The 15176-nt window shown below is 48.3% G+C and overlaps 1 protein-coding gene across 2 annotated transcripts; it reads right to left on the bottom strand.

Annotated features, from left to right (window-relative positions):
* Nucleotides 1-4930: 4930 nt before the first annotated feature.
* Nucleotides 4931-14685, bottom strand: DACT1 (dishevelled binding antagonist of beta catenin 1). 2 transcript variants are annotated; one of them, XM_058829106.1, is made up of 4 exons: nt 14167-14685; nt 11785-11917; nt 10018-10173; nt 4931-7586 (listed from the first exon to the last, which is right to left on the bottom strand). In XM_058829106.1, the coding sequence occupies exons 1-4, from the start codon at nt 14521-14523 to the stop codon at nt 5842-5844; spliced, it is 2391 nt and encodes a 796-aa protein (XP_058685089.1). In that variant the 5' UTR covers nt 14524-14685; the 3' UTR covers nt 4931-5841. The 2 variants fall into 2 exon arrangements, with proteins under 2 accessions (XP_058685089.1, XP_058685088.1); XM_058829105.1 differs by having other exon boundaries at nt 4931-7700; nt 14167-14650.
* Nucleotides 14686-15176: the final 491 nt, after the last annotated feature.

Genomic DNA, 15176 nt, shown 5'->3' on the forward strand with positions numbered 1-15176 from the left:
AAGTCATGAGGAACACACACGGATTGTGTCCATAAGCGTATTTGTGGGGACGATGTTCACCATAACAGAGGATTTAGAGTGCCTGCCTGAAAGGGTGAATGAATTTATTGTGCCAGAGGACAAGAGTGACCACAACCATGCGTCCATAATCTGGATAAATGCATGTCAGCATCAGCCAAGTGTGGAAAGTGAACTTCTTGGCAAAGCAATACAAAACTCGCCTTCAGCAGAAGTTGGGAGGGCAAAAAAACAAATAAACATTAGAGTGAGGAAAATTCAATTGCATAGACAGTTACTTCAGTTACTTCATTACTTAAAGAGCAGAGGAACACAGGAAATGGTCTGCTGAGTGAGCAGGATGCTGCACCTCCCCCAGCTAATGGTGCTTCAGCATTGAGGGGTACACAAGCCTGGCCACTGTCTGCAGTCCAGTCATCTCAAACTCTTCCTGGCATCCACAATCACTGGTAGAGCACATCCATCCCTACCTTCTCTTTCCCTCTGAACTTGCTGATGTTACATCCATCTCACCATTTCCAGCAGAAACAAATTCCCTGCTGTGTAAAAAAGCACTTTCTAGTGTCCCTTTTAAATAGATCCCCCTGGCTTTCATGTATCTCCCCTCATTCCAGAACTGTGAGAATTTTCAAACCCCAAAGCAACTCATAGAATCATAGAACAGTTAAGGCTGGAAAAGACCTCTGAAATCAAGTCCAACTCTTAACCCAAGCACTGTCTTGTTCACCACCAAATCAAGTCCCCAGGTGCCACATTTTCTGAACACTTCCACACATGGTGACTCCACCACTTCTCTGGGATGCTTGTCCCAATGCCTGAACATCCTTTCAGTGAAGAATTTTCTCCTAACATCCAGTCTACACCTCCCCTGGTGCAACTTGAGGCCATTTCCTCCTGTCTTATTGCTTGTTAACTGGGAGAAGAGACTGATCCAGGCAGAGACCTGGCTCCACCCTGCTTTCAAGGAATTGTAGAGGGTGATTAGGTCTCCCCTAAGCCTCCTTTTCTCCAGGCTGAGGCTCCTGGCCCCTTCAGCCACTTCTCTCAAGATTTCTGCTCTAATCCAGTCCTTTCATCCATTCCATTGCCCTTCTCTAGACATGCTCCAGCATCGATTTTTTCTCACCACAGCATCAATTGTTTCTCCATCTGTAATGTTAAGCTGAGAATGGTTCAGTTTTTTGTATTAGCAGCTCAGTCATATTTGTTTTTGTTGGCTACTCCAAAGGTACATACTCTGAAATTAGCTATTAAAAATGTATTTAGCCTTTTCTGCTTCCTCAAAAATGTCCTTGTTCCCTCTTGTAAGAAAAATCACGTGTCTGGGGAAAGCCATGCCCAGCATGGTGAGTCACCTGCCAAGTTGCCACTGCTCATCAAAGCCTTTGCTGCCCTTTGTGACAGGAAGGGGTGCAGGTCCCTCAGGGATGGCTTTGCTGGCTGCCACCTGAGGAGTGCCTGACCTTCCTCTGAGCCAACAAACAGATTTGGGATTACTGAAGGCACAGGACTGGTGTGGAGAATCTGTTTTCAGCCCTTATCCAGCATGAACCCCAAGCCATGAGAAAAGTAGAAAACTTGTAAAGGATGGGCAGATTCCTGCTGAAGCCCCAGGAGCAGGAAAGCTGCAGAGGGTTGGGACCTACAGGCTCTCTGCAAGCAGGGGCTGTGCTTTGGAAGGCCAAACCCAGACCTGGGCAATGGAAGCTCATCTCTTGTCCCCACTTCCTACAGGACTTAGTCAGATGGTTTAAGCACCTCAGCAACTGGGAGTGCCAAGAGTGGCTTTGATCATTCAAAGAATTCTGGAAGAAATGAGGCAGAATCCCTGGGAGGACTCCATTTAGTCCAGTCTAACTTACTGAGCAAGGTGTTAGAAACACCTCCTCTTCCCACCTCTTCCAGAGATCCAGATGAACCAGGATCAGACCACTCTATTTATGGGACTCTCCACTCCTCCTTTCCCTCAGATCCAGCTGTCTGAGCCCTTGCTCCACATTGGATTTCTCAGGGCAAGCAGGAGGTCCACAGCAGGGCCCCCACGCAGTTGGGATGTCTGGGCACCATGCCAGAACCTCTCCCTGACCCTGCACACAGCAGACACAGCTTGATTCTTTATCTGCTGACCCACAGCTGGTGGCTGGGCTGAGGGAGCAGAGGACAGACCCAGAAAGGCTGCTGGAAGGCAGACAGCCCAGCGACACACTCATCCCCTCAGAGCGTGTGGTGCTGATTCCCTCAGTGGGAATTCCATGTATTCCAGAGGTGTGCAGAAACACTGCATTATCTGAACCACAAGGAATCCAGCTCAAAGGGGTCTGCTCGTGTTCCTTTATGCTCCTGTACTTTCCTGCACATAAGGAGCATAGGGATACCTAATCCCAAAACTCCCCTCCTACCAACCCCACCTTGAAACAGCTCCCAGTGCAATGAAATGTTCCTGCTTGACTTCCAAAGACAACCATAAACACTGGGGATAATTAAAAAGTGAACATCATGAAAAATACACTGGCAAGCTGTGAAGCTGGAAAGCCAGGTAGCTTAAAGAAGTGCCAGATATTCAACTGGTCTCCAAGATCAGCAGATGTTTTTCAACACAGCACTGCAAAAACTTCCTAACTCAGATGTGTTTCCTAAATCAGAACCAGAGATGAGAATGTGTGTTGTGTATTGGGACCATATCAAGTACTTTTCCAGTACTGTTAAGATCTGTTATTAAAAGAAAAAAAAAAAAAAAAAAAAGAAAATGAGGGGGTTGGGTGTCGATAGAAAAAAATGAGGCCTGTTTAAAGAATTCTGGATGCTTCCCTAAATCATGTAAGAAAAGGAAAATTCTTTCCCCAAACTGAAAAGACTCAGATGTAATTAGGAGAGAGATACCATCAGCCTATTTCCAAATGTGGTATTAAGCTATTCAACAGGAGAACTGTGGAATACAGTGGCTGCAGCTGATACAGTCTTAGCGATATTTATGTGGTTATTTTCTTTTCTTTTTTTACTCAATGATCTCAAAAGAAACCATTCAGCAGCTCACTTTTGAAAAGTAGCCTCCCTCACCCAGTACAAGGCAATCTGCTATAGCACTGCAATTAAAAACTCATCATCCCACTGCCACTGGGCGCTGCTTTCTCTTTCCACCAGCAGCTCCTTTACAGCCAGAGCGAGTGCATGGCTGAGGATCCTCTCTGCTGCTCTTCTACACCTTTGAGGAGATTTACAGGGATTTGCACATGTTTTTCTCGCTCAAAGAGAGATTATGTGGCATGATTAAGAGATATTCTAGGAAAGAAACTACCAGCTTCCTCAAGACATTCCCTTTGTTTGATATAACACCCATCAGTTATTAATGGGATGGCTTTTAGCTGTTGCTTAGCCTTAGTAATGCCATATTTAACAAAAAACATTGCTTCTCTCCCCTCTCTGTAGTGGCAGCCCTTGTCCAGCAATTTCTGGATGAATTATTCTAAACCAATATATATATTTTTTATACATACATACACACACACACACACATATATATATATATATATATATATATATATATACACAGGTTGCCTTCCCATGTATAAAGTAATAGGAGAGTTATGAGCAGATAAGGGGACTTACAGCTTTTGCTGTTTCATGGGAGGTGGAAGTGCAAGGACTTTCTGGGTCACTGAATCCACAACCTGGTGATGTACTGCAAAACCCTTATAGAAACCAATTTTCCACTGCTTAAAAAAAACCAAAAAAACAACAAAACACCAAACCAAACAACAAAAAAAACACCAAACCAAAACAAACCCAAAAAACCCCAAAACACCAAAAAAAACCCACAATTAGGAAAAGAATAATTTGAGACATTATAAATAGGGGATTACCATACTGCAGATTAAAAAATAAAATGTGCCTCTTAGGAAAAGTGTTCCCACCGTCTCAGGAGCTGCTCCCTGAGATGCTAATTCTGAGATGTTTAATTCTGAGTGGATCTTTCCCTTCTACATTTGCGATGCAAGGAAACCTGGTTAAAAACTGCTTTGCCTTTCAGCTGGGTGACAGCAGGAAGGACACAGAGGAACCACAAAGGAAAGCTCTGCTCAGACCTTGCTATGGAATGGACAGGCTGCACACATATCCCTGAAATCCACACCAGCCACAGCACCCAGTCCAGCTGTATTCTGCTGCTTCGTGGATGCCAAAGCAGAAGATGAACCTGCAGAAACCAGCTCAACCAGCCCAAAACCTCCAACCTTCCCACCAGGCAGCTCCAAAGCTTTTGTTGTAAATAGAAGCAGTGCTACTTATGGAGGGCATCTTTCTCCTTTGCTGTCAGACTCCCCTCCAGTCCCATGGGAAGAACCTGAGACAGAGACCAGTGGGTGATGCAATTGTCACCTTCCATCACCCTGCTAGGGCTGGAGCAGAGCCAACAGCCAAAGCTACAGAGGGATCACCATGGGCAGGCAGCCTGTGCTCTCCTCCACCCAGCCCAGCTCCCAGAGCACACAGCTCTTGAGGATTCACTTACTGGACATTCCATGGGGACACCTGATGTGTCCCACAGATGGATTTGGTTACAGAAACCAACCATCTGCCCCCATGTTGTACCAACCAAAGTCTGCAAGCACCCAGACAGAGAGCAGGATTAATATTATACTTCCATCTGCTCTGAAACATGAGCTGCCCATCAGCAACAACCTGAAGATGCCTCTGAGCTCCTAAATACCATCTTGCCCTTGGCAAAATGCAAGCTATGAGAAAAGGAGCCACGACAAGCCTATTCCCTCAAAGCACAGGTCACATCCACAGCAGCATTTTAAACTTGTCCCATTTCCTACGTGGCTAAATGCAAGGAACGTGAACAGGTCACATCAGGAGACATCTAAGTGGTGACAACACCAATATAAAAGCACTGACTGGGTCTGCACCGATGTAACAAACTTTAAAAAGTATTAAAACAGACTGTTTATTACAGCATATGATGTATTATATTAATTTACACAATGATATATATATATATAAAAACAGCCATTGATGATGTACAGTAAATTGGACATCAACAGGAATATTAAAACTACTGATACTCATGCACGTGACATGCATATGGTTTTTTTTTTTTTCTTTTTTAAAAGCAGTTTTACACAATATAATGAAGTTACTAAGCCTTGGTCATCTGCTCCAGCTGCAGTTTACTCTGGACACCACCGCCATCCACAGCGGGACTCCCAGGAGATCGGAGCAAAGTGCACTCCAGGGAAGGCGACTTAACCTCGGAGACAGATTGAACAGGAACCCTTTCCTGGTGGGGGAAGGCTGGGGGAGGACAGGAGTGAGTTTCAAGAAGAGAATCAACAAGAAAAAAAAAACAAAAACCAGACCAGAGTACCAGAAGGAAAAAGTTCAAGATGTAGTAAGAGCAGCAGCAGAAAGGGACAAGCAAAAACATGAAGAACCACCCTCACTCCCTCCCCTTTATTCCCTAAAAACTTATGACCTTAAGCTGTTGATATCCTGTATAAGACCCAGAACTGGAAAAACTAGGCAAGGAAGATCCATTCCCAGAAACATTTTAGCCTTTTCTCAAAGCCTTCTGACATCACGAGCTGGAGGCTGTTCACCACTGAAATGGCAGTGTTGTGTTGGGTTTTTTTAAACAAGTGTAATGGTCTTTTATTTCCACATAAAAGGCACTAGTATCCACCCAAGTTCTGAAGACAAGTGACATAATTTACCTTAAGTTTTAAATATTTGTATTAAAAAAAAAAAAAATCTGTGGAAATATGTACAAAAAAAAGCACCTTGCTTCCGAAAGCAGAAGCAGATACATTCCACCAAGTCACCTCACTACACGGTCGTCATGAGCTTCAGGGAGCCTGACCGAAAGCGGAGGATCTTCTTCTTGAGGTTATGGGAGGCTTTGATTTTGACAAAGGCCTTGGCCGCATTTTCATGCAGCTCTGGCGCCGTGACTGTTTGGATGGGGAGTGTCTGGACAAACTGAGACCAAATCAGGCCCCCGCTCTCATCAGAGTCGCTGGTGGTCGTGCTCTCCCCTACAAACTCCACCTCGCTCAGGCTTGACTCGCTGTCTCCAAAGCAGTTCGTGGTGTAGTTGCTCTGCTCGTCCTCGCTCGTGTCCACCACGGTGGAGTGGAACAAGGACTCGCACTCAGCCGAGTACTCCGAGTCGCTGGCCACGTAGGCGTAGGGGCTGACATAGGGCAGGGGCACCTGTGAGTAGACCCCCACGCCCTCCCGCCGGTTCCTCCTTGCCCTCCGCAGGGCCTCCTCGTAGGAGATCTCCGCCGAGGACTTCCAGCGGCGGTAATCGGCGCGCTTGTGTTTGGGCTTGGCCACCACAACCTCCCGGCCGTGCCCATGGGAGCGGAGGGCGGATCTGTGCAGGCCGGCCTGCCGGCCCGGGAGGCTCGGCTCCAGCGGCAAGCCGCTGCCTCTCTTCCCCCGTGACGAGGGCTTTTTCAGTTTCTTATTTGTATCCAACTCCTCAGGAAAGCGGCACTTCTTGCCGGCCAGTTTGGCTTTCTCCCGCAAGGTCTGTGAGCTGTTTTCCACCCCGCTGGCAAGGTGGGACCTGTGTTTCAACGCAGAGCTTTTCAAAATCTTGACGTTCCGGGTGCCTTTGTGAAGCTTCATGCTCTGCTGCTGGGCCGGGATGTACTGGGCGTTCACCAGCAGCCCGTCGTCCAGGCTCTGTGAGGAAGAGCCCTCGCTTTTGAAATCCAGCGTGGGCCTCTCCTCGACGGCCGGTGATGAGGAGCGAGCCGCCTGCAAGCTGCTCTTCAACAGGATCTTTTTGGGAGGCTGGCTGACCCTGTTCTCTGGCTGCAGCACCACCGGCTTCCCTGGGGTCTCTTTGGGAGACGCAGCAAAGAGCTGGCCGTTCTCCTTGGGGACATCCCCGGCCGTGGCCGCGGTGCTGCGGCCCAGCTCCAGTGGTGCCGGTTTGACGCCCCGTGGCAAGTGCTTGCTCTGGAGTTCCGCTGCTGTGCCGGGTGGGAAAGCTGCTGGCAATGGGGCCTTCCTACTCTCCAGCTGCTCCCCAGCCTGGTCCCTTGGCCTCTGCTTTAACGGGGAGGGAGCCGTGTGGTCCGGAGCGGGGGTCCCACCGGGAGGCAAACACACCGGCTTGGAGCCCTTCAGGTTCACCACGTTGCCGTGGGCCACCATTGCTGCCGGCGGCCGGACGCACATGCTCCCGTGCCTCAAGATCCCTTTGGTGGCATCGGCGTTGAGACTCGTCCGGGGTTTGTTAGTCCTTACTGCGTGAGTCTTTTTCTGAACCAGGCTTAAGATGTAGCTGTCTATCCTCTTGCTGGTGGAAGGGCACGGAGCCGGCCAGGAGCTCTGCGGGGGGAAGGCGTTGGCGGATTGTCCCGAGTCCGTTTCGGATGGAGTGCAAACGTCGCTCATATCGCCAGCGAGCCTCTCCTCTTCTCGCTGGGGGTTCTCAGTCACGGGGAGAAGGAACATGGGGCTCTGCACAGCCACAGCGTGGAGCGGGCTGGGGTAGCGGTAGATGTCGTTCCCGTTTTTAGACACCAGATCGCACTGGTACTTGGGATGTACATCTGCAACGACATCGAGGGAATTTGAGTGCGGTGTGGATAAAGAGCGACAGACAGAGCCTGCGGTCTGGTCCTCATGCTGGCCTTCCTTATTATAGTCCATCCAGCCTATGAGATCTGAAAGGCATTTTAGAAGAGTTTAGAGAGCCTGCCAGGGACAGCTGTGCTACGTTTTTAATGTGCTGTCAAGGACGCCGGTCCATCTACACACAAGATGCAAAGCTTTAACTACAGCAGCAGCAACTTTGCAACCAGGGGTGCTGTTCAAGCAATATAAAAAGCAGCACTATCCTTCTGTGGGTCTCCCTGTCACTGCATCTACGTGGGATTTACCCCACTACGACCACATGGTTAAAACAATAAAAATCACAGCCCTAATGAGAACATGTACATTGGTTTCAAACCTGTGCCCAGGTTGTTAAGATCTTCCTATCTTCCTTTCAAGCCACCCAGAAGTCTGCAAGGGTCTCTTATATGTTACACAGTCACCTGTGAAACTCTCTGCAGGCCTCAGCACATATGAATTTTAAATCCAAAGAGAAACATAAAAAATACAGACAAGAGAACAATTAATTCTTGTAGCTTATTGACAAACTTCACTTCCGGATTTTATTCAAGCATGTCTCGGGTCAGGAAAAAAATCCAGACTTAATTTTATTGTTATTATTGTTACTACTATTATTATCATAACATTTATAGCAATGCCAATAGTAATAACAGATGCTCCTTTTGAGTAATAAGGTGTTAAAGAATGGGAAACAGGCTCATGTTTTCACACAAGTACAAGGAGTGCAGGTCAATCCAGCTGACATCCTAGCCTTGGCTCTGCAAAGAGAGTTCTGCCAGAGAAATCCAGTGCTTTTCAAGATGCATGAGTCAGATTTAATGACTAAGGAGCTTACTAAGAGAGGTAAGCAACCTTAAGAGCAGGGCTTCCACCCAAGCACCTAAGATTACTATTATTTTTTAAGCTTAAGTTGCCCTTGTTGTCTTCTTGGGTAGGGGTACAATCTAAATGATCTTCTGCCAGTCCTGTTTTCTGCCCTTGGGCTGGAAACTTCAGCCAGGATACTCCACTTGGAATGCTCAGTGCTCATCACTTATCTAAGGCTTATTTCCAAGAGGTCTCATGGGCACTGATGAAATTTGCTGATAGAGATGATGTTCCCCCAGAGAGGAAGACCAGGGAAGTTAAGAGAATAAACTTCCTCCAGATCACCTCTCAGTTTTCCTACATTTCCTAAATTCTACGTTGGCTTCAAGGAATGTTGACAAAAAGATATTTTTTAAATTTGTCCATTTGTGAAATTTCATCCCTGAAAGTGAGACTGTATGAATAATGAGAGGTTTAGGTTTTTGTGGTGTATACAGAAAAAATAGCAATGCAATCAGATATTTTTATTTTTTATTTTTATTTCCTTGTGTAGTTTTTTTTCTTTTTAATGTATGGCCCAGGAAGATCAAATATACCTTGCAACAGGGAAGATTAAATTACCTTAAGCTGCTCACAAAAAAACTTAGGGGACTTGTCAGCATCTCAGAATGAATGTAACCCAGGCTGTATTTTCCCAGTTCAGAAACAGGATAGCGTGAATTATTCTCTCCTTGATTCACAACAAATCACTATAATTTAGCCTTAAAAGTAGAATGCAAATTGGAAATTTGGAAATATTTGAAATGGTGTGGTTGGAATCACCTTCCCCAACCCAGAATGAGCTAAAGCTTTTGAAAATGTCTGCACTCAATAACACTTGATCACAACAGTCCTATTGAAGAGTCTTTTCTGGAGAAGAGAGGAGGCCTTCCTATTGAACCATCCCCCAAATCAAGGCTTGCATCTTCAGACTGATGTCCAAGGAAAGTTCACAGCTCTCTGCCAATGAGACAAAATGTACCTGGCCTGTTCATAATGTCTATTTGTCTATACTATGTAAATGCAGACACACCTCATCTGCCTCACCTGGGGGTCTGGGACCATCAGAACTGACAAAATGACTTATAAAAACATGTGCCCTGACCCCCTAAAACCTGGAGCTGCTCCTTACTCTGTGACTTTAATGCTGACATGGCTAAGAGCTACCGTTAATTATTGCTATTCACTAAAAATGCTTTTCTAAAGAAAGAGAAATCAGCTGACTGTTGTGTTTCTGTGTACAGGTACCACTGCCCTCTGCTGGGTAGAGCAGCTGTCAGATCTTCACATGCCATTTTCATGTGTTTAGAGTGACATATTCATGTGCAAAGCTGGACCAGTGGAGGGCAAACAGTCCTGCCTCATGATCCATGTATGTGAGAGGCACTGGGATCTTTTCAGAGCATAATATGGCACATGAAAGGAAGAAGGGTTAATCCAACCCAGGTACTCCTGAGGCAGTATTTCCAAAGCCAAAGCCACCTCCTGGAGTATGATGTATTCGACCTGCTTTTACTATACCTGCAGATTTAGGGCGTCCATCTGAGATATTCAGTGTTGCCTCCAAAGGGCTGCAAAAGCAAGTGCTAGAATGGCAACTGGATAAACACTCACTGAAGACAGAGTTAGATGAATTGGAAAGCGATCCAGAAGCTCCATCACTCAGCTCATAAAACCCTATAAAAATAAGAGTTTGGATTTATATTAGTTATGACTACACAAAGTTACTATTTGTGTCCCTAGAAAGGCAGTCAAGCTGGTGTTTGAGTTGGCTTATTCTAACACAAGTAGTTATGGGATTTCATTCAGCCACCCCAAAAACAGCCAGCAATTTAGTAATATTCTTATTGCCATGAATTTACTTTGTTTAAAAGTAAAGCACTTAAAACAGCAGAGCTTATCTTAGCATATGGATTTTTTTTTGTAACTTTACAAGGGCTGGGTTCTAACCCTTACAGGGATTTTCAGATTTTAGCAACAAGGATCCAGGCTGTGTTTGGCAGCCCACTCATTTAATAGAGTGTTATAGTTCCAAGACAGATTCTCCAACTATTACTTAACTATAAAAGTGTTGGGCCCAATGCTATCCATTACTTTCCTCAAAGTTCTGGAGATAAATATAATATTTGTGGATGACAGGAATGAAGAAAAATGGTAAATAATGTGCAGATGCATCAAATTAAATTTCCTGGTAAACTGGGACTACTCAAGGAAAAACAACACACCACAACCAAAATTTAAATTGTTCATTTAGGAATAAGGAATGCAGAGCATGCCTACAGAATGGAGATGCATCCTGGAAAACAATAATCCTGGAAAGGGCTTAGTCAGCATGGAAAAGCAGCTCAATCAAGCTTAATGATATGGCAAAAAAAAAAGCTAATGAGATTGTTGGATGTACAAAGAAGCTAATGAAGAGCAGCAGGGAAATGACTTCAGCAGTCTACATGGCCCTGGTAAGAAACATCAGAATGGTGAGCACAGTCCTTGAATCCAGCATGCTTAAAACAAAGCTAAAAAATTGGAAAGAGGCCACCAAGCTATTTAGGAGCTTGGAAAAATGCCTTAAAATGAATGACTTCAAGAACTTGACCTGTTTAGCTCATCAAACGAAAGCCAGGAATTATACTGTATAGCACCTCCAAGAGGAGGGAAAGCTGGGTATTAGAAAAGACCTTTCTTTAGGGGAAAAAAAACCAAACCCAAAAATCAGTGCTGGAACAAGAAGGATCAGACTAGAAATTAGCAATGGCTTTAACAATTGCAAGTTGGAGGATTCTCCTTTTTAGTGTGTGCAGAACAAGTCTAGAGGCCTCTAGGAAAGGCTCCCCATAGTTAAATACCATTTACTGGCTTCAGCACAGTTAGAATGAGATTAAATTCAACATATGGGGGATGAAATTGTTTGATTCCGTGCTCTTTTCTGGCTGTATGACCACTTTTGATGTCTTCCTCCTGATGGTGGTGCTTCTTTCTACCATTTTTCCTTCTGCCTCCTCCTTAATATAAAGGACAATTAGAACTTTGCAAACCAATGTGAGGGTGGCCTTGAAAAAACAAATGCTCCAAACACTAAAACTGTAATTAAGCTCAAAATGCTCCTCTGAAAGAAGCAAACAGCAGGCTTTCCAGTGGTCAGTGAACTCTCTTAGTAGGAATTAATTATCAGAGTGTGAACGAGATGTAGACATTTACTGCTGGAGTACTGAAAACTCCAGCACTAAAATCTACAGCCAGTTCAATTCCAGGTCCCAAGGGAGGCTGCATTTTGCTGAGTACTGCCCTTACCTGAACTTGGACGACTGTCTGTCTCCAGGTGCTCATCTGTCGTTTTTTCCACGTCCAGGCGGAGATCACTTATTTGCTTATCCAGCTCTTGCAACTGATTTAATAACCCAGCATCCCTCCTCCTCAAGCAGTTCTGCAAGAGAAGAGGACAAAGAACACCAGCTCCTTCAGTGGGGCAGATGTGAAAGGGTCCCAAGGACCAATAGACTTGTCTGTCTAAGCCTTGTGAAACACCTCATCGATATCCTTTTATATAAAAACCCAACAAAGCCCCAACATTTTAGATGGATGCTCTGGATAAATACTTAAGTGAAAAATTATGCAGGCACTCCATCCCAGCCTGTTCCAGCCAGTTCTGCATGAGGAGCATGTTCCACAGTTCACAAAGACCAAGAGGCTGTGCTGACCACAGCTGTAAGAACAAAGCTGGATTGTGTGATACGGCCAAACCAGACCTGTGCACATGGAACGGGCAAGGACGGCCGTGCCAGCCTAGCAGGGCACGTTCCCCACCACACTGGTGCTACTCAAAGATCACATCTGCTCACACAATGGCACCAAACAGCTCTGCCAACAAGTGCCTGTGGTGTGGGAACCGCCTTGTTCTGCTGCACATTATGAGCTTGGAGTCCACCATCCAGAGAGCAAGATTCCCAGGGCTAGGATCACAGCCCTTTTATTAGTTTTGTAGTGCAGCAGGAAGGAAGAGTAATTCTTCCTCTTCTCCCATTATAATTGTATGAAATTGCTGCGAGATGAATTTTAAGGCTATTTATGAAGGTAATTTGATGGCATAAAATAAGCAGTAAGAAATTACTTTGCAAGGCACTCATTAACCCACGGTCAACACAATCAGTTTCCCCCTGTGTATTATAATGTTGCTTATCCATCATCTGTTCAGCTTCATACCCTTTAATTGCTCTGGCTTTGGGGAAAGTGGAGGAGGCAGGAGGAAGGTTCATCTACTTTTGTTTCTTTGAGTGCATCATTTGACTGGCACTCGGGGGTGCTCTGATACATTCATCGCAATGAGTTTTGATGTTCATAGCAGGACTAGTTCTAAACCCATTAAATCCAGGATAATCTTTTCCATGGAGTGGACCAGTCAAAGAATCACAGACTCACAGAATGGATTGAGTTGGAAAGAACCCTAAAGATCATCTCATTGCAACCCCCTTGCCATGGGAAGGCAAAACCTTTCACTAGACCAGGTTGCTCAGAGCCCTGTCCAGCCTGGCCTTGGCCAAAGGCAGAACAAATGCTAAGAGCGCTGGCAAGCAGCGCTTGAAGATGTGCTGGCGTTTAACGCCATCCTTTGGAGAACCAAAGGGGTGATCCCAAACCTTCTCCCCCGTTCCTGCGGGAGCCGGGGCTGGCTGGCAGCCAGGCTGGTGGAGGTGATGGGTTCAAGGGATGACTTCGCTGCGCCACCTACTGCCACCAGCGCCCCCTCCCCCCGTCAGCACCGCATCTGCTTCCAATCTGCAATGTCAAGTGCACAAATTAAAGTGCTACCACAAATCCCCGAGTTTTTTTCTTTTCTTTTTTCTTTTTTTTTTTTTTTGAGTAATGATTCCGTGATCCTTCACTACGGCTCTCGGCCGGCAGCCAGCCCCTTCTCAGCAGAAAAAAATAATTTATTTTTATCTTTTTAAAAGGGAAATAACCCTAACCTAACTAAACCAAATGGAGAAGAAGAAGAAAAAAAGAAAAAAATAAGAGGAAAAACGGGGGGTGGGTGGGGCAAAGAAAAAACCAGGGAAGTAAATCACGCAATCCAACTTCTCCCTGGGTGAAAGCAAATGCTGAGCCGCGCACAAAGAGCGCCAGGCACAGCTGTACGCTATTTTCATTGAAAAATGATCTGCCGCTTCATGCCGCCCTCCATCTCTTCCCACACCAGCTCCAAAGCGCGTCCTCCAACAAAAGCATCCCTTCCTCACGGGCCCGATCCTGGCGGTGCCCGCTGCCTCCTCCCGGGGCTGGGACCCGGCAGCCGGCTCCCAACTTCCATTCATGGCAACGGCGGCGCCTCTCTTGCCATGAATGGAAGCGGGACGGCCGGCCTGGATGCTGGAAAGGAACAGTTCCGAAGGGAACTGTGCGGCCACCGGCACAACCCCGGCACGACCCGCGCACCTCCGAGCTGTCACCGGCCCGCCGGTGTCACCTGCGCGCCGCGCCGGGTGACAGCGGGTCGGGGGAGCCGCCCGCGGGGATTCCCAGCTCCTTCCTCGCCTCTCGGCGGGCAGGACCCGCGGCTCACACCCACACGGGGGGACCGAGCGGCCGCGCATCCCCCGGCGCTCCCCGCCCGCATCCCCGCCCGCATCCCGCGGCGCTCGCCACTCGCATCCCGCGGCGCCCCCCGCCCCCGCTCACCAGCTGCCTCCGCAGGAGGAGGATGTTCTCCTCCAGGAACTTCTCCTCCAGGCTGCGCGGCGGCGGCCCCTCTCCCGGCGGCTCCCCGCGGCCGCCCTGCGCCCCGGGCCCCGCTCCCGCCGGCCGCCGCAGCAGGAGGCTCTTCACCAGCAGCTCCTGCCGCTGCCGCAGGTACTCCAGCTCGCCCAGCCCGGCTAGCGTGGCTTCCAGCCGCTCCCGGGTGCGCTGCCGCTCCGCCTCCGCTTCGCCCTTCTCCCTCCAGCGCGCATCGGGCTCCCGCGGCGCCCCCGCGGCTCCCCCCGCCGCCTGCCCCGGCCCCGCCGCCGCCGCGGCGCTCGCCACGGGGCTCGCCTTCATCGCCGGGGAGGGGGCGGCCGCCGCTGCCAGCCCTGCCCGCGGGGGCACCGCGCCGAGCCCCGCGCTGCTGCCGCCGCTGCCGCCGCCGCCGCTCGCGAATGGTCCGCGGGGCGCCCGGCTGCCTCCCCGGCTGCCACCGCCCCGCTCCCGCCCACCGCCCGCCTCCATCCCTCCTCCATCCCTCCTCCATCCCTCCTTCATCCCTCCTTCATCGCTTCTTCCCGCCCGCCTTCCTCCCCGCCCGGCCGTGGCTCCACGCCCGTGGTCGTCCTGCTCCTCATCTTCCTCCTCCTCCTCCTCCTCCTCCTCTCACCTCCGTGGTCCGCTCGCTGCGGCGGAGTGCGGGAAGGTGAGGGATGCGGGAGTGCAAGCCGCTGACCTTCCCAAAAACTCCATCCGCGACCTCTGGAGCCCTGCAGGGCGTAGCCACGGGCCAGCACAGAGTGATGATGGAATTATTGTTATAGAATCGCAGAACGGTTTGAGTTGGGATGTTAAAGACCACCCCGTGCCACGGGCAGGGACACCTCCACTATCCCAGGTTGCTCCAAGCCCCATCCAACCTGGCCTGGAACACTGCCAGGGATGGAGCATCCACAGCTTCTCTGGGCAGCCTGTGCCTCACACCCTCACAGGGAAGGGTTTTTTTCCTA

Source organism: Poecile atricapillus, chromosome 1 (genome assembly GCF_030490865.1).
Source record: "Poecile atricapillus isolate bPoeAtr1 chromosome 1, bPoeAtr1.hap1, whole genome shotgun sequence".
In the NCBI taxonomy this organism is placed as follows: Eukaryota; Metazoa; Chordata; class Aves; order Passeriformes; family Paridae; genus Poecile; species Poecile atricapillus.

What these genes read in the sequence shown, in the direction of transcription:
- DACT1 (XM_058829105.1), bottom strand. Translation starts at nt 14,523, where the DNA reads ATGAAGGCGAGCCCCGTGGCGAGCGCCGCGGCGGCGGCGGGGCCGGGG. An exon ending in TCCTCCTGCGGAGGCAGCTG is followed by an intron (nt 11,918 to 14,166) that starts GTGAGCGGGGGC and finishes CTTCTCTTGCAG; the next exon opens with AACTGCTTGAGGAGGAGGGA. An exon ending in TGGACGCCCTAAATCTGCAG is followed by an intron (nt 7,701 to 10,017) that starts GTATAGTAAAAG and finishes AATGCCTTTCAG; the next exon opens with ATCTCATAGGCTGGATGGAC.